This window comes from Aquila chrysaetos, chromosome 2 (assembly GCF_900496995.4).
Source record: "Aquila chrysaetos chrysaetos chromosome 2, bAquChr1.4, whole genome shotgun sequence".
In the NCBI taxonomy this organism is placed as follows: Eukaryota; Metazoa; Chordata; class Aves; order Accipitriformes; family Accipitridae; genus Aquila; species Aquila chrysaetos.
In genome coordinates, this window is record NC_044005.1 from 38625075 (window position 1) to 38649246 (window position 24172).

General features: G+C 40.6%; 1 protein-coding gene across 21 annotated transcripts in view; it reads left to right on the top strand.

Moving 5' to 3' along the window:
- Positions 1 to 24172, top strand: part of RAD51B (RAD51 paralog B) — a 495227-nt gene that overhangs the window by 285846 nt on the left and 185209 nt on the right. For all 21 annotated transcript variants that reach the window (XR_003925819.2, XR_003925817.2, XR_003925818.2 and 18 more), the window contains exon 9: positions 5161 to 5279. Coding sequence is in view for 12 of the 21 variants with exons in the window: in XM_030031133.2 (XP_029886993.1) it covers positions 5161 to 5279 (119 nt within the window). In the remaining 9 variants the exon portion in view is untranslated. The remainder of the gene's footprint in view (positions 1 to 5160; positions 5280 to 24172) is intronic.

The window sequence follows — 24172 nt, forward strand, 5'->3', positions numbered from 1 at the left end:
AGGCAAGAGGGAAGGTAGTTTCATTCTTATTGCATGGTGTGCTGTTTTTGTTGAGCTCAGTAGTTTAATTCTTTATAAATATTTTCTCTGTACTTTTGGAGAGTTTTTTCCTCCTTTTTGATAAATCAGGCTTTAATCAAGATGATTTGATGTTAAGATTTGGGGACTGGTTGCTTCTCTATTTTGTTATTTCACTGTCATAGGGACAAAAATCTGTATGAGAATGTGGAAAGGGTGTAATTCATTGCTCTGTGCAGTTATATCAATAAGGAACAAGTTATTTTTTTTAATCAAGAGTATAATCACATTCTGCAAGGACTCCTTGCATTTAATAATGTTCTTTTAAGAAGTCTGTTTCATTTGATTCAAGATGCTGGTCTAGTTAGCCTAATTTTCCTAGGATGAGACACTAATGAAACTGAAGTTCCTTTATGATTAAATCCCCTTCAGCCATATTTGCAACAATTGGGACTTGGGTTACATGAAGGTTTAGTCTTTAAAATGGTACCTTCTTATAAGTAGAAGACGAGAAGGTCTTTGAGATCATGTCTGTACTTGTAATTCTCTGCTTGGACGTAACAGAGTAATCCCAGAATCAGTATTGAGCAGAATAGCTTTAATCCTACTGTTTCCTCCAGTGAAAAATGGAAGGTGGAATAAACCCATTTTCCCTATCCTGCCTATATGTGGCATTCATCTCAGTGATAAGGAAGGTACTTATGGAAGGTTTGTTTTAATTGCATGGGGGGAAACAAACAAAGTTAATCTAGCCCTTGTGTGTAAGTAGGGCTAAGTGTTGTTGCCCAATTCTACCAGCAACTCCGTCTAGGGCAGTGGAGCCCAGTGAGAGCCTCTTCTTCTGCTTGGAAGCAGCACTGCAGGCCTCAGTTGAAGAATCACCCTTTCTTCTTTGGTTTGTTTTTCCCCTGGTTGTGGAGAGGCATTTACTTTGCATTTGACTCAGACCACAAGAACCTTTATTTTCACTTGTGACAGCTGTTCAGCGAGAGTGAAGCAGCCAGTTCCTCCTTTATGCTTGTGATCCAGAACAGATATGGTTTCTGCTGGTGTCTCTGCCAGTGCCCTGAAGAGCTTAATTTCACAGGAGACGGTAGAATAGGTACCTCGTGCGGTCCTTGGCCTGTCTGCTGATGTGTCCTTTGAAGATCAGTTTAATGCTAGTTCTTTTTGTGTGAGGAAGGAAGGAGTGTTTACAGGAGTTGAAATCACTACTTCATTTTACTTAAGCTGGATCTGAATATATAAAGCAGGGGTTGTTCAGAGGTCTTCTCCCACCCTTCTAGCATGCATCTTCACCTCCCCATGCTAGGATCCCATCTCTGTGCTTCTGGACACCCACTCCCTTTTCCCACATACAGCATCCATAAACTGAGATCTGCCACCTTTCTCTCATCTGTCTGTCAGCCCTGTTTTCTAACTCTCCTTAGTCCCTGTGCTCCTTGTATCACCCTTGTCCTGAGCAGAAACCATCACGCTGGCAGTGACTGGAGTAAGAGCTGTGCTCTAAGCAGGCTGGAGAGATGGGAACTGCTGCCTGTCAGCTGATGGCACGTCGCTGGCTCTCTGGAAACATCCACGCCACAGCATGGATAAGCACCTTTGTGTCACAACTGGGAGCTTTTGCCCCATACCACTCTGAAGTGATTCAGGTTGGACAGTTTGGGGACCTCTGAGCAGAAACCAAAGTCCCTTATGAGCCTGTTTTCTTCTTGGGCCAAGGTTGGTCTGATACTCCCATCTCTAAGTATGAAACTATCAGGGTTTGGAAGAACAAGGCAATGTGTGCTGAAAAATATCACTTTTTCTTTGAACAATACTATTTATGCACTTCCTTTGTCCAGTTCATTAATGACTAAGTAGTGGTTGAAATAACAGAAAAGATAAGTCCAAGGTTTTTTTAAGACCATGTTTGAATATAAATCTGTTTTCTTAACATGTCCTCTTTCTTTCCTCTGAGACATTTACTATCTTTTTGTGTTTAAAGCAAAGACAAGGAATGAAGCATGTGCTGTCACTGCCCTTGAACTTCTTTGCAAATCTGGTGCTGCTTCCTCCTCGGTTTATTTCACTTCTTGTCGGTTTGCCTCTCTGTCTGCCTAATGCATCAGCTTACAGGAGGATCCCCTATAAAATGGAAGCCTTTCCTGTGAGGCATTCCTTTCCACCCTGTAAAAAGTCTTTGCTGTAAATTTGCTCCAGGCTTACTAACCACTTTGTACCAGAGTCATAAATTTGAATAACTTCACAGGAGAGGATTTGCCTGGAAGCGGGTCACACAGACAGCCCTCTTCAGACAGGGGCTGACACAGTATGGTACAGTGGGCTTTCTCCTGTATAATAAAGTAAAATAAATGGCAGCAATTAGCTTGCTTGTTCTGCCATAAGCTGTACACCTCTATCACTTCTGTTCACTTTGGGAGAGGTTTTAGGCCTGGAAGGAATGCAGAATTAGGAATTGCTATGGCGTGATATCTCTGTAATATCAGCAGGCTGCAGACATTTAACTGCTTAAATGCCTGGCTCAGGATTGCAACAGCAAGGTGTTACTCCTTCTGTTAGCTAATAGCAGAGGCACATAATTTGAGGGAACTTTGGATGTCGATTTTGCAGCTGGTTTATGACAACAGTAGCTAATTCTGGAATGTCCGGGCTTTTTGTCTGTAGTCTGAGGCCCCCAAGCAGCGGTGGGTGAATTGTTTCTTGATGGCGTGGAGCAGTGGCTTCCAGCTGCATACAGGGGTGCAGTTACACCAGCTGTGAGGGGAACACCTCCACACCCACCAGAACTTACACTTAACTGCTCCACTTCAATTTTGTGATTCCTACCCATTTCTAGCAGGTGGGAAAGAAGGACAATGTTGAATACAGGAGGAACTTGCAGCTTATTCCACATGACAAAGAGAGAATTGCAAAATTTTAAAACTGCTTCACTGTCTTTCATTCTCCCTTAGCCTGTTCATACAGTAATGGCATTTTACTCTTGTGGTGTTAGCACAAAAACAAAAGTTTGTAGAACTTAATGAACTTAATTAAGTAACTTGGTTTAAGTAATTTTAAGGGAATGGAATACACACCTCCCAGCACCCTACTTTAACACTTGAACCTGTTCTCTCCTCCAGCTGGCAAATTAAATCCAAAACGTAGATGAAGAGAAATTATTATTGTCAGCACATCCACCTTCCCAATAGAGATGGGTTAGACTAATTAGCAGAATAGCATTCCGAGTATGGAAACTTCCAGTTAGGTGCTCCTGTGGTGAGTTATTCAGGTGGAAGTTTGATGCTTATCAAGATATTAATACCTTTGTTTTGAGAAAAGAAAAGCAGCCATTCTTGCTGGATTGCACAACTATAGCCTGTTTGCAGACTAGAACAGATGTTGTTCTGGAGAAGCAAGTATTGTGCATGTTGCAGTGAGTTCCCGTGATGTGGGAGGTGATTCAGACAAGTACAGAGTCCAGACTCTTGTCAAACTATTGGCTTGAACCAGGTGCTTCACTCATTTCTTTTGTAGACCTTAAACATTTAAAGACCTAATCCAAATCCAGTTGATGTTAATTGAACCTTGTATTACTTAGCGGGGGAGGTTTGAGGTCTTCGGCTGAGTCCTGTAGCACACTGCGATCATTCCAGGCCCTTCTCTCCAGCCCGCTGCTCTCCCCTGCCTAATGCAGTCTAATACAGTGTCCTTCTCATTGCTTGCAGGCTACCAGCAGTGATACAAATAATGATTATTACTGCATGCCAACACTTTTGGTCTTTCCCTTTACTGGGTATTTTTCCAAAATAAAAGCTTTAGTGAATGAAGAAATTATGTTTCTGCTCTGAATAGTTGTGGGGGGAAAGTAAAAAAACCCACAACCTTGCAAATGTAAAAGCAATGAAGGGTTTTAAACCTGAATCTTCCAGAAGCTCCACTGGGCCATGAGATGACTTTGTCATCTCAGTACAATATTACTTCCAAAACATAGTACTTATAAGTTAAGTTTCAACATTAACTGTTGCATTACTGATCATTTTGACAAAAACATAAGGCTGCCCTGAACTTTGTATTGCAGAGTAAGTGTCTGGTCTAACTTTAATTGACTTAGTTGACAAGATTTTCATGACTGTTCTGGGGAAGCAGTTTTGTTGCCTGATAGATGACAGGAAGTTCCCTGACTTTAAATCTAACTTTCTCTCATTCAGTCATAGCTTTTAACCATATGGACTGTCTGCCTCAAACAGTTCAATTTTCAACTTGCACATGATCATTTCTACTGACATAACAATTGGGATTTTGTTTCTGAATTTCCTTGGTTTGTCCAGCTTGCTCTGTTCTTGAAGTGTCTTTTGAAGTACAAACAAGTCACTCGTCTATCTGTTCATCTTACACAGAACTTGTGGTAAGCAAAGGTGAAGGTCTGGGGCACCTACCTGCCTGCGTATGTATATGTGTGTATGTATGGGTCTCTGGTTTCAATATGAGAAAGCTCAGGTGCAATGGCAGTTCAGCAAGCTGGATCATGTGGCATTATTGGAAACACTTCCTTATGTTGTCATTGCTGATTGCAGCAAAGTGCATTTTCCTTCAGGGTTATATAAAGTTCATGTGATTTCAGAGACACCAGAATGGTATTTACAGCTAAGGGGCTCCCTTCTTTTGCACATCTTAGAAAATGTGTAGGATGCCTGATGGCATGAAGCAGTATTTTGATTCTGCTCCTTTAGCTTCCCTTTTTGTTATGTCATTACATGCTGTCACTCTGCTGGCCTGCTTTCCTCTCCTCTGTGCCCATAGAAAGCTGGTTTGCTTGGGGATAGAATATCTAAAGAGGAAAAGGCAAGTGTCCCCCATGTATGGTGCACCTCCAGATATTTAGAAAATGTACCGGTCTCTCCAAGAAGGTAGGTACTGCTTTCAACGTATCCTTAATTCTTGGCACTTTGTCTAGGTATCAGAGGGTGAGATGAAGAACTCACACTGCAGTTGTATAAATAAATCAGAAAGGTGGGAAATTCATGTGATAGTGCCATCTATTAAGTTCCAATTGTGATTACCTACCTTAGGGAATGATCTGAGATGACTGATTAGAGTTTCCATGACGAACCCTTCTCTGTGGCACAGTCCTGATGCAGTTTCTTTCATATTTATCTTCAGGAGCTTCTGGAAGTGGGAAGAAGGAATCTGGTTGTGTGACAGCAGCCCTTGGCAACACATGGAGTCACAGCGTCAACACCAGGCTCATACTACAATATCATGACTTGCCAACAAGACAGGTGAGAACTTAACAGTGAAGAGACTTTAAATAAAGCCACACCAGCAGTGCTCGGTCAGATGGGCTAACTGTGTCCTTCAGCCTCTGTGGTTATGCCACATGTGTTGAGAACCTGGGACTCTATAGCCAATTACTTAATTTGGGTGGGGGGCGGTGGGTGTGCTTTGCTTTTCAGGGATGGCCAGTCCTCCAGTGCCTCCCTATGTTAGGATGGGCTTATCTGAGTCACAGGACCTAGCATTGGCCTGTTGGCACAGACATACATGTTCCTTGAGCTTTTAGTGCATTTCATGTTGTGGAGATGAAGGGTAATCCTTAAAGTGCTGCCCTGCGCAGGGATTTTGGGGCAGGAGTAGGAAGCTAGTCCTTTCACTGCCATGATTGTTTTGCTGTCGTCCTTCCCACTCTTTGTGCCAAATTTCAGCTGTGACTGTTAGGACAGGGAGCACTCTATCTTCTGCAGCTACTGTTTTCAAGTGGAAGCTTGCTGCCTGCACCAGCAAGCTTAACTTTGAGCAGTAAGTATGGTACCAATTTTCCAGAAGTATGCCTGCAAAAAGGAAAATGCTTACCCTTTTCACTAAGAGACTTCATGCTTTTGAGTGAAATATAGTAGCAATTTTGACTGCAATCTTCACCTCTTAATTTAAAAAAACTGTGAAAAACTAGGAGGCAAGACATTTGGAGTTTGATTGAGGGAATAACTTTTTTTTTGTTTTTAAGAACATCATAACCCATGATTTCATCTGTCCCTTGAGATATCTGTGGTTATAATCTCATTTGGCTTTGTCTATTCTGTTTTTGCATTGATGTAACTCCTTCCAAAGGCTGTGACCCTCAGTCCTAATGTTATTGATTTTCTGCCCATTAAAGGGCTGTCAGAAAAATTGCTATCCAAAATTTGTACCATCTTCCTCCTATAGCATTATTACCCATGTGTGTTCAAATTGGTGCTCCTGGTTTTACTGCCCCAACACAAGGTTTCTCGCTTTTAGGTTTCAGTCTTTAGAGCCAAAGCAGAGGAAGCCATCCTGTTTTAATCTGCTCATTACAAGTAAAATTATAATGATTGTACTTCTGTTCCTGCGAGTAGTGGGCACGGTGAAGCAGCAGTAGTCCTCTGGACTCTCAGGTAGCAGGTTAAGCGTGTCAAATGCGGGTAGAAAAGGCATCTTCTGGACCCTCTTCTAAAGACCATGCACAGTTGTATAGAAACATGCTCTTACTGCTGCTGCTCTTAGAAGTTCTCTATGTTCTGCTTCTTATTCTGGTCTGTAACGAGTTCTCCTTTTCTACATGTGTGTGCAAAATACAAAGCTGTTCACAAATTTCCTGGATCGCTTTGGAGGTACATGAGAGGTGGAGTTGGCAAAGGGAAAAGGGCAGAAACTGGGCTCTGTGCTACTTCATGATGCACAAAGTTGGCTAAAAATGATTAAGAACATTCCTCTGGTGGTGGAAAGAGGGAGCAGTTTTCCTAAAGAAGATTTAGATATTAAATGTATTTTTTTCCTGATTTTGTTTGAGAAGTAATAGTTCGCAAGTGTATGAAATATTGGTTTTAACCCTTTAAAATTCCATTACAAAAAATATATTATGATCTGCTTTAAAAAAAGCAGAATTTTACTCTGTTCCTAACTGGGTTTATCAGATGCACCACCTTGCTTGCATGTGAAGCCGTGGGCTCATTCTGTTTTAGTTAAGCAGAAGAACTGTAACTACAGTGAGGAAAAACAACCTTAAAGTAAATGTTAGTATATAGTATTAAAAGCAAAGTAATTTGAAACAGAAGTGTGATATAAATAGTAATATGTCTGTGAAGTCCATGAATGAAATGGGATATGTCCATGATGTCCTGTAAGTATTTTCCTGTTGCTGGTATCTGTGTCCTTTTTTTTTTTGATAAATTCTCTTTTCTTAAAGACATAGAAATCTTTCAGCTAGACATGCACTTTCCAGTTAGAGGAAGGCATCTAGAATTGCCCTACCTGTAGCAGCATGGTATTGATTAAATTACTATCGTTTTACACACATATGTTCTTTTATAATTGCTTTATACCCACTTTCAGAAATGAATTGTGAATAAAGGTGCCTCAGTTCTTGAGATGCCATTTCAGTCATCGTAAGGCGGTTCTGCCAGGAGGTGTTGGATATCAATGCTTTGAAAATCAGCACTTTTTAAGGAAGCTTAACTTGGAGGTCCAAAAATTCCCAAGTCAGTAATCACTTTTACAAATTCTCATATTACTGTGTTGAAAAAAAAAAAAAAAAAAAAAAAAAAGAAGCCTGTGATTATCTGTGTAGTCTTGGTTTTAAAGTGAAATTCTGCCCCAGGAAATTAATGAAAGCACACAGTTGTTCTGGAGATTTGGGTGAAAAGTAGTGCAAAAACAAGTTTTCCCTGCTTTTCACAATCTGTAACCCTGCAGAATCATTACTGTTCAAGGAATAACCTGTGTTTTGTTCTGAGTTGCACAGCAGACACAATTTTTTCTTTCAAAAGCTAGAATTCATTCTTTCTTCATTTGACCTCCTGAAGATGTTCCTCCTTGCTCTACTTTCTCTTCTTTCCCTGGAGAAGCTGGGGCAGTAGTGACAGTCTGAGGGATCTTCCCTTACATCTAACTTCCATGGTAGTAGAGCCACCGTGCTAATCCTCGCTGGGAAATCCTACCCATCAAGATGGAAAGCACCTCTTGAGATGCACTGGGCCATGAGGCCCATGGGTGGTATTCTTCAAAATGTGAAGTGATAATGTAATCCTTAAGGATCATTCAAGCAAGCAATTTTCCAGAACCATAGTATCTTCTGGACAGGACAGGCCACTGGGCTGCTAGATGCTTGTTCTTAGTCATGCAGTATTCATTTCTGGGAAAGCTCGGGGACGTAGTCTCTGTTCCTGAAATTTTGGGGAACGCCAGGGTAGGCAGGTGGCAGAACAAGTATGCAACAAACGTAGGGAAATTAAGCATAGAATTCCTACACAGGATTTATTTTATATATTAAGTAAAAGATTCCTTCATTTTGTTTGTCCAGCAGACAATTTTTCAGCCAACTATCCCTTTTTCTACGCCACCCTCTGTATGTCTGGTGAACATGAATAAGACAGCAGCCAATTCAGCAAATAATGTAATTTCTGGGATACCCTGCCTGCCTTAAAATCAATCAGGTTTGCTTTATTGCTTGGGTAGGAACAGATTTCTGAACAAACAGATGAACTTTCCTCTTTTGCCCCTTCTAGAAGCCAGCATTCTGTTTTTTGTTTCCTCCAGGACAGAAGCAATGCCACTGGGGCAGGGCAGAAGGAAGTTTCCAGTCTTCATTTTAATTCATTATGCCACCAAGACCCACAAACATGAATAACAGTAGTAGTCTTTTAACTGCTGAAGTGGGACTGAGCTGCATGACTTCCACAGCGGCATGGTGGCATAAGAGCTTGGGAGAATGCAGGAGAAGTTAATTGTTTCGCACAAATGGGTTCATGAAGATAATTTGCTATTATCTTTATGGATACTGATACTTGGTTCTCCCTAAGCACTCTTGTAAGTAGTTAACCATGACATTTGTTTTCCTGAAATCCATACATAAATGTGCAGACCCTTTGAGTTTGGGCCAAAACCAACGGGGCTGCACTAGAAACTGTCAGACTCCTCAGTTACCCCTATATGTATAATTATCCTTTCCTGAACTGGAGTCAGCAGGCTTGAAGGTTACTGTTTTCATGTGTGCTCAGCTGTCTTTGGTGGACAGCATGGTAGGGTTTAATTTGTTGACATGCTATATTTAACATTTTATTCTTGTCTGTTGGAGACAGGGTGCTGGATTAAGTGAGACACTGGCCAGATCTGGTATGGCAGCTTCTATGGGCCTGGTTTATTTTATAGTTTTCAAGGGATTTGTGAGACTCATAGTATTGTGTTAATGTCTATAAGGTGTTTTGAAATTCTCACATGGAAAGTGCACATAGAAGTGTTATTTTATAACAAATCAGTGTTTTCCTGTGGTATTTTCAAGAAAGAGCATTTAGAATGATAGAATCATTTAGGTTGGAAAGGACCTTTAAGATCATTGAGTCTAACCATTAACCTAGCACTGCCAAGTCCACCACTAAACGATGTCCCTAAGCGCCACAACTACACATCTTTTAAATACCTCCAGGGACGGTGACTCCACCACTTCCCTGGGCAGCCTGTTCCAATGCTTGACAACCCTTTCAGTGAAGAATTTTTTCCTAATATCCAATCTAAACCTCCCCTGGCACAACTTGAGGCCATTTCCTCTCATCCTGTCACTTGTTACTTGGGAGAAGAGACCAGCACCCACCTTGCTACAACCTCCTTTCAGGTAGTTGTGGAGAGCGATGAGGTCTCCCCTCAGCCTCCTTTTCTCCAGGCTGAACAACCCCAGTTCCCTCAGCCGCTCCTCATGGGACTTGTGCTCTAGACCCTCCACCAGCTTCGTTGCCCTTCTCTGGACACGCTCCAGCCGTGAGCAGCCAGTTTCTCCAGGAGAATGCTGTGGGAAATGGTGTCAAAGGCTTTACTAAAGTCCAGGTGAACAACATCCACAGCCTTTCCCTCATCCACTAGGCGGATGTCACCTTGTCACAGAAGGAGATCAGGTCAGTCAAGCAGGACCTGCCTTTCACAAACCCCTGCTGACTGGCCTGATCCCCTGGGTGTCCTGTACGTGCCGTGTGATGGCACTCAGGATGATCTGCTCCATTACCTTCCCTGGCACCGAGGTCAGGCTGACAGGCCTGTAGTTCCCCGGATCCTCCTTCCAGCCCTTCTTGTAGGTGGGCGTCACATTAGCTAACTCCCAGTCAACTGGGACCTCCCCAGTTAGCCAGGACTGCTGATAAATGACTGAAAGTGGCTTGGTGAGCACTTCCACCGGCTCCCTCAGCACCCTTGGGTGGATCCCATCCAGCCCCATAGACTTGTGTGTGTGTAAGTGGTGTAGCAGGTCACTAACCATTTCCCCTTGGACTGTGGGGGCTTCATTCTGCTCCCCGTCCCTGTCTTCCAGCTCAGGGGCTGGGCACCCAGAGAACAACTGGTCTTAGGATTGAGATACGAGCTGGAGCTTTCAAGCCATGCCATGTGAGCTGTTGTTCAGCAATTTTCCTGCTTCAGGTAAAGTGTTTCAAATGCATATGGTGACTCATTCTTAAAAACAAAACAAAAAAACCTTCTCTCATTCAGACTAATGCCAGACATAACTTTTATTGTGTCCTTGGTTACAGACCAGCTGTTTTGTTTTGCTCTGCTTACTATCATATGAATAAGCCCTGAATAAGCATTCCAAAATTGCGACGGTGAAGTAACCATGGTACTCGCTGGCGTGGGGAAGGGCTGGGAGAGGCCCAAGGGGAGTGGGGATGAAGTTTTACGTTTATGTGACTTGCTAAGGCCAACTGCCATGATTCTTCACCTTAAATTTGTTATAATTTTAGTGAAGCAGTTCCTTCAAATTGTACAGATGTTTGGCTGTAACTCTACCAGTCGTTGAGAAAATATATTAAAAATAGAAATAATGTAACTTGTTGCAGTCATGAGGATTTCAGAGCATAAGCGAGACCAGATCTACATCTCCCTGTAAAACGTTGAAGGTAGTTATGTGGACTCTGTAGCTGTTGGATAGCTGTCCTGTTTTAAAGATAACACCAGGTGAGGTTTTCATTCATAAAAAAGGGAAGCAAATAAACCACAGAAAATAAAACAATCTCAGACAAAGTGAGTAAGCTGTGGAGAAGAGACATACACCAAGTACTACTATCTGTGGTTAACACTTTCTAAATTTTGCCTTAATAATCTAGAGGATAGCAAGTACAGTAATGAAGTTTGGAAATGGCATCCAAATTTTATGTGTTGAAACATAATGGAAGATTGTAGCCTCATACCATAAAGGCTTCTAATTACTTTGATGAGATGGTAATATTTGCTGGGGACAAAGAAGAGGCAATGAAATGTAATCAGACAGAACATGTACTGAAATCACTCTGAGATGGAGGGGATAAGGTCTGATACAAATAAAATACAAACAGCATAGGTGTGTTTTTTCTTCTATTAACTTTGTAGCAGTTATAGCTACCTACTAAAGCAAATGAAGAAGAAAATGCAATGAAAAAAAGATATTTTTAATTGTCTTAAACATAGTTTAGGAGTCAGATGAGGCGGATGGAGATGGCCACTAGTGTTGAGAAATGTAGGCAAAAAGCTTTTCACCTACTTCAGTGGGAGCTGAGGAGAAGCTAGTTCAGTCTATGACAGTGGGGCAAGAAAGAGCCCATAGAGAACTGGGCAGTGAAATCAGTGTTTGGCCAAAGGAGGTGACTGAGGATGTGTGAAGGTTGCCCATCGTTATGTGTGAGGCAAGAAGTATTGCTCTTTACGCTGTCTTCTGCTGAGCTAGAATTTGGGGATACTCAGAAGAAGAAATCCAAGTCCCCGAAACAAGTACAGAAGAAAGCTCTGCATGTGGCTTTTTAGCAGTATTTAGACAAATGAAGTGCCATTCAGCAGCTGCGATCCGTGTCAGGAAGACCTGTCTTTACATGCTACATGAATCATGTACATTGTACAGTAATGCAGATTATGTACCTAGTACAATACTTTTTTTTCAAGTGTTTAGACGTGAGAAAATCTGCAGATGGTAGTGGATAATGAGGTCCAGTAAGCAGTGATAGAAAAGGGATGTGGCTATTGGGTTGTTTTAAAATGGAAGTAGTGTTAAGTGTGTATCTGTTCTAAACCATCTTATTATATAATGTGCTTATCGTATGGAAAATCAGCTCTGTGAAAACAGGAAGAGTTTTTTTTAATTTTTTTTTTTTTTTTAAGATAAGAATGATGGTATGGAATCATGCAATGGATAGGAAAAGTTGCAGGAAAGTAGAATTATTTTCAGGTGAGATTCACTTTTTATAGTTCTCCATTACGAAGTATGCTGCTTTTGAAGAAATAGCTGTGGAAAGACTGCAGGAGCACGTATTTGAATTCTGTAAACTCTTCCTTTTAAAGAAATGTTTTTTTCTAGGATACACGGTTTACTTCAGAGACTTCTGCCTCAACTCTGCTCTCGTTTGAATGTTTTGAATCAAGACACAATGAAAGGTTGTTACGGCCTTGAATTTCCATGCATGTGTACAAACCACATCCTTTAAAATACACAAAGAAGCAGCTTATGGGGTTTTTTCTGATTAAAAAGGCTCTAGACTGATAACCCTTATGACAGAAAGCTTTTGCTTATCCATAGATCATATACAAGCATAAGCGGCAATATGAACTTGAGTTGCATGTGAACAGGATGAAACTGGACACAGTGCACAACTGTAGCATAAACAGATGATTATCGACACAGTATGATACTGACTTAATCCAGCAAAAGTGCCAAATGAAAGGATGCCATAAAAACAGAGAAGATTCATTAACAAGTATTTGGAGCTCAAACATCGCTAGGTCACTTACTTTCCCGACTTGTGTGTTTGTTCATGTCTGTGTTTGCAGTAAGCTTCCTTCTTAATGGACTTGTGGAAAATGGTCATACAATATAAACATCACCGTAGCCCTGTCTACATTAAATGGGACTGGATTTATGGCCCTCTTCTCTTAACAGGACACTTTTATATAGAGAAAAATGTTTCCATCCTTCTTGAACAAGAATTCATTTACTCAGGTGCTTATATAACACTAATCAATTTGTTATCTAAGAATCTAAACAAATTAAAGGACCCTAGATAAAATGGAAAAGAACAAAAGAGAACCTTTAAATATTTCATCTTTTTCTCTGTCCTTTTTTTAATAAGCATTGCAAGTTTTCGTAATGAAAATTATTCTAATGTTAGATTGACAAAATATAGCAGCAGCCGTGCAAACTTCAAACTCATAGATCCGTAGTTCAAAGCATCCTAAACAGATAAGCAGGAACATCTTTGAGGCAGAGAGGCAAACTCAGTCATTAAGTTATACCAAGTCTTCCTACTGAGGCTGGTGGCAGAGGTGGGTACTTTCTGTCAGGTATCTTTGACCGATAGGCCAGTGAGCTCTCAGAAGAGACTTCTCTTTGGTTGCTGCTAACCTACACCGTTTACAAGTTAACCATCTCATATTATTGTTATATTTTTTAATTACTATGCAAGCATTTGCTGACTGATCTCTGCAATGCCCATGCCAAGTGCTCATAACTGAGGAAACCGAGTCAGAAATAAATAACTGGCCAGAGTAAATCCTTTGCAGCTGGGAGCAAAGCTGGAATCTCTTCACTGCCACTTATGTGCCACTAAGCTTGATCTTGCTCAACCTTTACTGCCTCTGTTTCAGGCACTTATAAAGTTTTTGTACCTCCTCGTACTATGTAGTGCCCCAGCTGTGAAGGAACTCCTTCTGCTTCCCTCACCAATTTCCTCTGTAGATTAACTCACCTGCTGAACTGGTTTTAACTGTGGTCACTGACTTCTCTCCTGAATCTCTCTCCTTAGCATGCCATAAACTTTTCTTCATCAATGTTCACCATTAATAAAAGGTTAATGAAACTGAGACTGTGGCTTGAGCTTTATGGCAAAACTCTCTCTCTGCTTCCTTGTTTCCAGTTTCTGTTGATACCATAGCTGATTTTTCTAAGCCTCAGCTCTAGAAGTCACCTTGCATTCCTACATCTCTCCTCTTTGCAGACATCAAAACTGTTCCAAGTTGCAAGTTCCCAACAAAACGAGTAGCTAGCGCTTAAATTTTTAGATGATTAGAATGCTTGCCCAGCTTCTTATCTTCTGTATTGGTTAATGCAACGTCTTCATTTCTAGTATTATCAACCCCATATTTTTTTTCCTCTTCCAAACTTACCATAGAAAATAGAAATGTTACTTTGGTGAGACCTACTTAGTCACAGTGACATTATTGTTTTAATTTTTATATATTTTCTCAGTTCCATAACTGGGAAAATTGCCTTTTGCCTTGGTCTAGTTGATAATTGTGCACCTTCATGTTAATCAGATAGCAAATTCTCAGAAACTGGGGCTATGTCTCCTGTTCTTTATTGGGAGCCACTTAAGGGTCAGGATAGGAGGGGTAAGATTACTATAACAAAATCTGCTCTGAATATAAAACAGAGAACTTCAGTCTGTGACGCTGTTAATCCAACGCCCTTTACACTGTATTTACAGTTCACTAAAACAGCATAAAAATGGGCGAGAGAAAGAACCAGATATGACTTTCAGGCTCTGGACTGAATTGTCTGAAGAATGTTCTGTTTGTAAGCTTAAGCCCCCTTGCAGAGAGGGAATGAATACAAATTCCCATCCTGTTTATACAGAATCACTTTTCTGATTTTGATCGGACTTCAGTGTGAGTTTTCCCCTCAAAACAGAGTGGAATTAACCTAGAGCAGATTGTCTCATCAATATCTGAAGTTTCATTGCTCCTAACATCAGAGTGGCAATGACCAAAGTTGTTTATCCTTGGAATGCCTTGGCAAATCCCCCTGCCTCCTGTTTTCTACCAGATCCTCTTTTTTTTCTTTTTTCTTTTTTTTTTTTTTTTTTTTTTGTAACTGAAAACAAACTAACTAAAATGCCCAACTGAAATTTAAGTGTTTATTATTCAGAAAAGTTCTGCTAAGTCTGTCTTGGAATATAGTATACTTAAAGCTTAAAGGCATTCTTAATAGTGAAAAAGATCAAAGTATCATTATGAAGGAACTGGACAGCCTTAATTAGTGACAATATAGTGGAATATAAGATTGATCATAGAAATAATCTGTAAAATAATATTGGGCATTACAAATTAGTTTCTGCTTTACATAAGGAGCGTACAAGCTTGAACTGAAGCTAATACTGGAGTGGTTTAGTTTATCACAGAAAAACTAATTCAACAGTGTAATGCAATCATGAAAAGGATCTGTGCTATCCTAGAATAGGTCAGGCAAGGCATTTTCAAAGAAAAGAGAAAAGTGTTTGTACCTTTGAGGAAAGGCACTGGGGAAATCTCTGAAATACTCTATCTGGCCTGGACATTTGTGTTCCCACTACTTTCTTCTTTCTTCTCTTTCTACTTACTTTCTTCCCAGGTAACGTCTGCGCTAGATAGAATATATTTATTGACATAGCAACAAGTTTGAGCTGTCACTGGTAAAAAAAAACCTCAGATAAAGTTTTAAAACCAGATAAACTTTGACATATTGACTTCAGTGGGCAAAATGCATCACATCTGTGAAAAGGTAGGGATCAGACATGATCCCCATGTTCAGGCATTACAACTTTTATGATGCTCTAAACATATTAAGGAAGAATCATCTCAGGAGTTTGTATATCTAGGATATTATACTTTCAACTTGAATTTTTGCTTGTTTTATTAATCTAATGTCATTGAACTGTTCTAGATTGACAACATATGAGAATGACAGCCAGTGAGTGGCGATCAAAATCTGCTGTACAGAAAACAGTGTGTTTTCTTTGGTTCAGCCTTATCAGTATATCTACCCTGGGTAGGGTCAATTAATCTAGAGGGGTTTGCTCTACGTAGACTTTTTGATCTTTGATCTCTGTAATTCCTGTCTATGGTATCAGTGCCCTTAGCTGTGATCTAAAAACAGGCTGAAAAAGAAGAAACCCTGTTAACTACTTAGAAACTGAATACAGACTACTGACCCGCTTTAAGGAATAAAAACAATTTTTACATACCACTGCCTGAGATGGACTGCACCTTAAAATGGAGGGGGTTTTGATGGTCTCCAATGTTGGTGACCTGTTGGGAGCTGTCTGGTCAACTTTATCACATCTACCCATCATATTGCGTCAAGAAGATAATAAATAATTTTCACAATATTACCTTCCCCTGGGCTGATTGTTGTAACTGTTGGAAAAATATGATGGGATTTGAGGACACTTGCTCAATCAGGAATGGAAAGGATGTGTCCAGGAGATGGTAGTGTATAATACCCCCATTGTGGAAACATTGGAAGATTCTTGTGACTAAAAGGTAAAAAGCAATATAAATAGCTACCTGAGCCATCCTGCTTCCAGCTCTCACATGTAGTACTTACACTGTACTTCGATTAGGGAGAGGTATGTCCTCTAGATACATATTAACAGAAAGCAGTAAATTTCTCAATCCATGTTGAAGTTCAGTGTTTCTGACAGATGTGATTGATGGATAACTTCAACTTTTCAGATACTGGTAGGAAGTACTGTAAAGTGCAGCTTAGTTAATGAATGGCTTCTTGCTTGAATATTCATATTGGAGCAACACTAAATTGGAAATAACTAACCAGGTCACTTGTCAATAAATGCTACTGTGTCATCAAAAAAAGCAACAGACCTAGATTGCAGTGTAGTGCGTGAGGCACTGCTGAGGTTGTTCTCCACTGGAAAGAGCTCATTTGATTTTTCTTGGGTTTGCAAAGCCCTTTCACATTTGTGTCACAGTGATGGTTCATGGTCTCCCTTATCAGTCATTTACTACCAGTGAGCCCTGAGTCTCTGGCAGAAGTTCTTGCACTAGTCCTGAGTGAACAATCAACCTTGGCTTTTTCTGCCATTTGGCTTAATTTGGCTGTGCAGATGTGTCTGCAGTTCAGGGTGTTTACGTGCTCCACAACAGTGAACTGGAAGCTGTGGAGTTTAGGTAGCGAAGACACCTGAGTTAGCCTTGTACAGAGCTGACAGTGGTCCAGGAGGTTTGGCTTGGAGTCTGGGCCAATAAAGCCTTATCAGGCCTGAGCCAGCACTGCCGTTTTACTCAGCAAATTGATGTTTCTGGTCCAAATTGTGTGTTTGTTCTTCACTGTATGTCAGTGAAGTTCTTTCTCTTATTGTCACTATTTATTTATCTATCTAATAATAATATAAAACTCTGTACCCATAGTCGTCTCAAGCTACAGATGGAAAGTCACCTAATCCCCTCTTAACTTGTGTTCATGTTTCTAGCTGGATGTGGTACATCTCTTACCAAAAACAAGAGGAAACTACTTTTTTCTCCTTTTTTCATACATTTTGTCTTACTTCTTACTTGTGATCTTATAATGGCCATCTCAGTCTTCATTTGAAATAACTGAGCAGGCTGAAAAAAGAAAATAAAAGTGTAAATTAGCATGAAAAAATTCAAGGAGTTTCTTACTCATATAAATTAATTGGCATTAAATATAGAAAAAAAAGCCAAGCAACTTCCTGTAAGAAATGTAATAAAGGTTGCCATTTGGGTGCCGTTGCAGGAAAGAAGAGGTTGAGAGGTCTTTTTCATCAATTTTTTTTCCTACAGTTGTGCATTTTCTTTGCTATGACTACGTTTTTGTCCTTTGAACATAATAACTTTTCAAAAGTTCACACGTAGTAAAGATCCCTAACGCACATAGACCAATCTGAATTTCTTAAGCATTACCCCCATGCAAGAGAATATCCAAGAGCCATAAATGCTACTCCCAATAATTTTGTAAAAGAATGACCATTATGTCTGATCTTTGCTTCTGTTTCTTCTCCAACATAAAAAGGTGTGTTAACCTGCTGATTGTTATTTGGGGCATGTTGTCATCAAAAATTTCAGATCTGGTGGATTATAAAGCGATGTTTCAGGTCCTAAATGGCTGTCCAGCCTTTGTGCATCTATGCCATGCACTGGAACAAGCATGTTTGCCATTAACTGGTGTGGATTGGTGGGGATCAGCTACCCTCTAGAAATGTAAAGGAAGTCTCCTGAAACATTTTGTTTGTTAGGGAAAAGTTTTTCTAGGACTCTTATTCAACTTTTGTACATTCAGTAATACAGATGATGTTTATAAGTCCATTAAGCTTTCTTTGAACACATTGTTTTCCACTTCCTTGGTAAAATGTCTCCCAATAATGTTCTTGCTAGAGAAAATCTGAGTCTTGTAGAAAGGTTGAAATTAAATTTTAAATTAAATCTATCACCTTTTCTCAACACCTGTAAAGCATGACAGTACTCCAAAAGCACGCACATTGCATCTGTATGTATTAGCTCCTGGATCTGTTAGCTTTTTTTTTTTCCTTGTCCTTGCTTTGTGATGCCCAGTGGACTCTAAAATATACTCTACTGAGGCTTTACCTAAGATACTATTGCTGTCTCTTTCATGTGAATTCAGCAGTGTTGCGTTAGCTTGTCTCCAAGGTCTTTAGGTTTAGGAACAGAAGGAAGTGAATACACAAAAAAACTTGGAAAGTGGTTTTGTTTGTTTCATGTTAAAAGCATTTTGCAGCCACTAGTGTGGGTGAAAAATATTTATGCTGTGGTCTAGGACTTGGTTGAATCCCAATCTTTTTGGCCCAAGTCAGAGAAATTAAGATTATGGCTTTATATCAAGGAAGTATGAAGGACAGTGTTGTTTTTACTGATGTCCAACACCAATGAATGCAGGATGGGGAGAGCACACTTGTGATGCTCTTTTACAATGGCTTAATTTTCTTCCAATTTATAAACAATAATGTTAAGCTTTTTTGTCATTTAGAAAGCCAAAAGAAAGTGGAAGAAGGAATGAGTATTGGCTAACTGAAGATTTGAGACACATTAGAAACAGGCATTGGGGTTGAATTTGCGGCGGATACTTTTTTATCTGTAGAAGATAAGTATGTTGCTAAAACTATCATAAAGAAGGTTCATAGAGATCTGAAGAATAAATCATGATGGCAATGCATATGCTAATTACATACTTAAGAATGTATATTCCTTGTGTTGTGCTGGTGAATTACACAGAGCTGATCTACTCCATGCAATGATGAGGGCTGGATGCTGTTTGGATCCCTACCTCTGCAGCCATGTGGGCAGAGAAGCCAGCGGCATCTCTGTCAGAGCGTGTGGTTCTGTGGAGGAGAAAGTGCGCAGCTGCTGGGCTTCTGTGCTGTCTTCCCCACTGGTCCCGTCTCTTCCAGGCAAGTCTGGCAGGCTGCGTGGAAGCAGCTGTGTATTCTGAGAAGAACTGCTCTGGTGCTATTGTACTGGGACTCCCTTAGGAGTCCTTCCCGATTCGGGATGCATGATCCCGGGATAAGGCAGTGTTCCAGTTTGTGTCGTAAATAAGAATTGTATCCTTCAGCCCTTTTCTTAGTTCCAGAACCAAAGTCAAATGGAACTGTATGGAAGGCTCTGAAAAGCTACATAAACTTTGTTTTCTGTTCTTCTCACTACCAGTGTGCTACAAGTCTGATGAGTGACCACAAGCTGCCGCACAGGAGAATTCCCTTAGGAGGCTGTGTTTATGCTACCCAACAACGTTATCCAGCCACAGCACCATCCTCAGATCCCTTTCTTGGTACTGTTTCATTGTGGTAGCCAGGACATGCTGGCTGGCTAGCCTCTTTCCTGCTTAGTAAAAGCTACAAGCATTTTCTCCTGAATTACCCTTCACATTGGACAATTACCAGGGCTTTGGGCCTCAAAAGTATTATAACATAGGAAATCATCATGGCCAAGCTCTTGTGAAGTTTCCTGGCCTCTAGAGGACTCTCCATCGGGAAAATTAGGAGAGACTCGGAAACAGAAAAGACAACAAAATCCATTTTGCAAAATAAGGAATAAGGCACGTGGCAGGGAGACAGAAAGCACTTCTGGGAAGAGGAATTTCACAGGGTCTGGTGTTACATGAGCAGAAGGGAGCTGACTGGCCCTGCATACCCCATATTTCACGCTGGGGAACTTGCACCAGAAGTCTGGCTTAAGTAGAAGTATACTGGAGGCAGCCTGTTTTTGTGCAGTTCCCTGGCCAGGTTGCTGCAGTTCAGACACAATTTGGATAAACATCTGGGATTGCATTTTCTTTTCCAATTAAACTTGAAGTCACCCACTGTTTGCCTAGGCAGTGCAGTTCCCTGCCACTGAAGTTGTTGTTAAGTTACATACATTAGGCAGGAAAAGGCACTCTGGATTAGAGGGTTCAGGGGTCTGCTCACACTCTAGGAGAGGACAGCTAAGCAAAAGCAGCATTTTGTTGCATTTGGCCTATTGCATTCAGGACAGTCGTTGTTCTGGAGCACATCAGGGCAGTTCACCTTGGAAAGTTTTGCTTTTGTTGTCTGTGATTGATACTCATTTGAGGTTTTGATGGTTTTCTTCCACTGAAGTTATGATTACTCAGTCCAAGGATATTCAGAGCTCCTCATTATGGTGCCTGAAGCTAAAACCATGTCTGAATGGCAGTACATATTATATGCTGAGCTCTCTCACTTGAAATCCAATGTTTGGCACACCACAAGGACTGGAACAATTTACAGACTGGTCATCCGTTGCTAGCAACTGCCTGGATAGGCACAGCCAAAACACGTGCCTTTGTTGTGGTCTTATGTGAGGGGAAGGAATTGACCCCGCTAAGTATTTGAGAAAACAGATAGCAGATCTGTTGCTTATTGATCCTTCTGCTGTACTCTCTGGGTAGGGGAAAGCAGGGTATCTCTGGAGCTTTGCCTACCTGGCAGAAAATTAATACAGTGAAGTTGCTACAGATGTCTATCTCCATGCCTGATTTTGGACTGAAGAAAAGGAATGCTACATAATTTTCATATAATTGGCCAATAAAACAGTGGCAAAGTTAGGAAGAAAACTCATGAATCCTGATTCCCAGGTCCTGGCATTATGCACTATGAAAAAATCCTTTATACATGTATTGCTTTTTAGAAGCAAGATCTGAAGCCAGCTGAGTATAGCAGGGCTTGAGATTTGGAGAGTGTCCTCTTTCCTGGACTTGTCCACTGTCCTGTTTCTCCTCTGTTCTTAAAAGGTTCTTGGTTTTCATTTCTATCTCCTCCTTTTGTTTGTTTTCCTTCCATTTCTTTCCTTTGCAAGTATTGAATGTCTCCTCTGGGAGTAAGCCTAGCCACATGTGCGTGCAATGGTGGTTTATTTTTATTGGAGTCATTGCCTGTGACTGTTATTCATTACTATAGGAAGAACTGCACTAACAAACTGCTCTGAGAGGGGGGGAGTTTCTGTTGTAAAAAGTCCTGTTTTGTCAATAGCCACTGAAATTATCTACTGCCATCACTAAGACATTGAGAGTTTGGAGCTTGGACACTGGTACTGCCTCCTGAATGTCCTGTTGTGTCTGGTGTTGCAAAGAAGAATCTCAGCTTCTCTCAGCTTCCTTGCATGTTGTCTCATTAGGTCAGCTTTTCAACCATCTGTCCACCTCTCTGCTACCTAAGCAACTCAGTTGGCCTCTGCTTGGGGAAGAATTTGCGGTTGCACAAAGCTAGTGCAGTCGCTGACACAGACTACTGTTATAGCCTCCTATACTAGAGTACAGACAGAACACCGCCAGACAAGGCCTGCCTGGGATGAAATGGCTAATTCAGAAAAGGCAAGTCAAAAGTAGTATAAAATGCTTTTATCTCACTTGTGCTTCTAGTCTTGACTTTGGATAAGTAATCAACAGCCATATTTCCTTACCTTTATTCTCAAGTTATCACACATTTCTGTGTCACCGTGGGCAAGACCACCATCTACCATCTCTAAGGTCATGTAAGGAATTCCTGGTGCTTCTTTAAGACGAATCTGTAGCATAAATAATAAAATTATTGGTAGTTACATTAGAAGCATATGCTTAGCATAAATGTAAGTCAGAGCTTAGAGAGGTAAGCAGCCTAAATAATTACACATAAGAAGTACAGCAACGTAAAGTCAATGAATATTAATTTACCACTTCTGAGGTCAGAGTGGAGCACAGTGAGGAAAGGTGAGTGATCTGCCTAGGCTAACCCAAAAGAAGATAGGACCTTACCCTAAAAGTTAATGCTAGGATAAAACAAACAGGCAAGAAGTGATTTATCTGAAATTTTGCTAATATTGCATAGGTTCATGATTTCTAGAGATTTGTTTTAAATATTTCAGAATCTCTGCTTCCCACTAACACTGACTGTTAAAATCAAAGGTAATCTGTCAGAATTTGGCTGAGAAGGTTTGATCTCTTTGATATTAATTACATTTGTTAACATATAAGTGTCATGCTGTTATTTCAGGATTGAGATTTCTTTGAATTCTTTATCCCATTCTGAATCCATCTCATGTTTTCCCTTGGGCTTTTGAAGGCTTTCCCTTCATTAGTTTTCTTACTCAAATTAGTGTCCACTGTTGCTGTTTCCCCTGGAAAACTGTCTTAAATGCATCTGCATTTCTCCCGCCCTCCCTTTTTCTTAAGATAAGAGACAGGGACTTCTTGGCTTTGCAGTTTTAGCAGTGTTTTTTAATACATGGAATTTGTATGCATTGGACTAAAAGAAAATAAACAGATGTGCTGCTACAGTTTGGGGGGTGAGGCAACAGCAGGATGGTCAGCTGCCTTTTGAGTCTGTTCATTTTGGTGTTGTTTCCAGATGTGTGCTAATGGACATTTTTAGAATGTACACACAAACTCTGCTTGCCTACTTTTTTTCACTAATTGGTTGGGATTTATGGAATGCCTCTCATAAAGTGTCTCTAGCTGCCATTGTTGCTTTTCTATAAAGTAGTAGAAAGGAAACTCATTCCTAAACAGTTTCATCTGGACAGGATTTTCTTGTGGGGGAAGGAGAGATACAATCCATTTAAATTGCTCTATAAAGAGTTTTATTGAGTTGAGGCCCATTAACCTGGCCTTGATGAAAGCCTTTTCAAACAACTGGACTTTAGGGAACCACATCTCTCAGGTACTGTGCATGGCACAAATGAAATGATAGTTTCCTGAGAAATCATGTTAATCAATATTGTGTTGGGTTTTTTTTTTTTTTTTTACATGTAAAAAAGTGGTAGGGACTCCACATCTACTCCCAGTAGTGGGGCACGTTTGTATCCCCACCTGTCATTGTTTGCTCTCTAGTGCTCAAGACATCTTAAGCTTTCCCTGTGTCAATCCACCAAGTTTGTTTTTACCAGGGAGAATATATGTGTGGGGTCTAGATGATTCGGAAGGCTGAAGGATGACTGCATAGATCTTTTTCCGCTCAACCTGTCCGTTTTCCCTCTTTATTCCCAATCATTGCACAGCCTGCCCAGCCTGTAGCCTTTTCTACTGACAACAAGCATACAGGTGCAGACAGTACTACTCAGGTGGCTGAGCTTCCTTCTGCTTGAAAGGGGAAAATCTGTGCATAGAGAGCTTTTCCTTGCAACAGGATTTGGAAGAAGATACAAAGCAGGAGATAGTCATTTCCATAAGAAAACACAAGTCCATGATAAAGTCAAATAAACTCTACAGTGATTTACTTGTGAAGGCAATGTGATTTGATAACGTCTTATTTGGATTTTGCTACTGATATCAGCTATATGATCTTTAAGAACATATTTAATTTCTGAACTTCAATTTACCCAAATGTGTAATGGGGTTATTTTTTCCCCACTCGTATAAAGCCTTTTTTAAACCTACAGATTAAGTACCATATACAAGCAAAATGTTGTTATCCCAAAAATCATGTGCGGTGGGAGATCAGTAAATTATAGGTTTATAATTTTATGTTTATAGGTATATCCTGCAAGCTTAGTAAGTGATTGCAGGATACCTAAACTACATTTTTTTCACTAGAACACTGGAAACAGACTAGGGTCACTTTGTGTTTCTGCAACAAGGAGCGGTTGTCTCCCAAGGTAAATCAGAACCTGTTGCAAGACTGAAGCCTTAGAGAGCTCTAAGGTCTAACGAGCACTAGTGCTTGGTGAGGCTTGGCAGAAAGCACAACCATTTTTTCTCCTACCTTGTAAGAAGCCATCCCATTGACCTGAAGGATGCTTCAATGTGAAGAGGGAGCAGGGAACAACTGGTATACTGCTGTGTGAAGCCTGGATGCCACTGCAGCGTTAGTGCCTGTTAGGGGACTCTTGGTTGTCTCCTTGGGCACCTTTCTAGTGGGCTGAGGGCAGCGTGACCTGTGGGATTGAGAAAGAGAGCTGGCCCTGGGAACTGGGTCGCAGCTCCTGCTCAAAAATA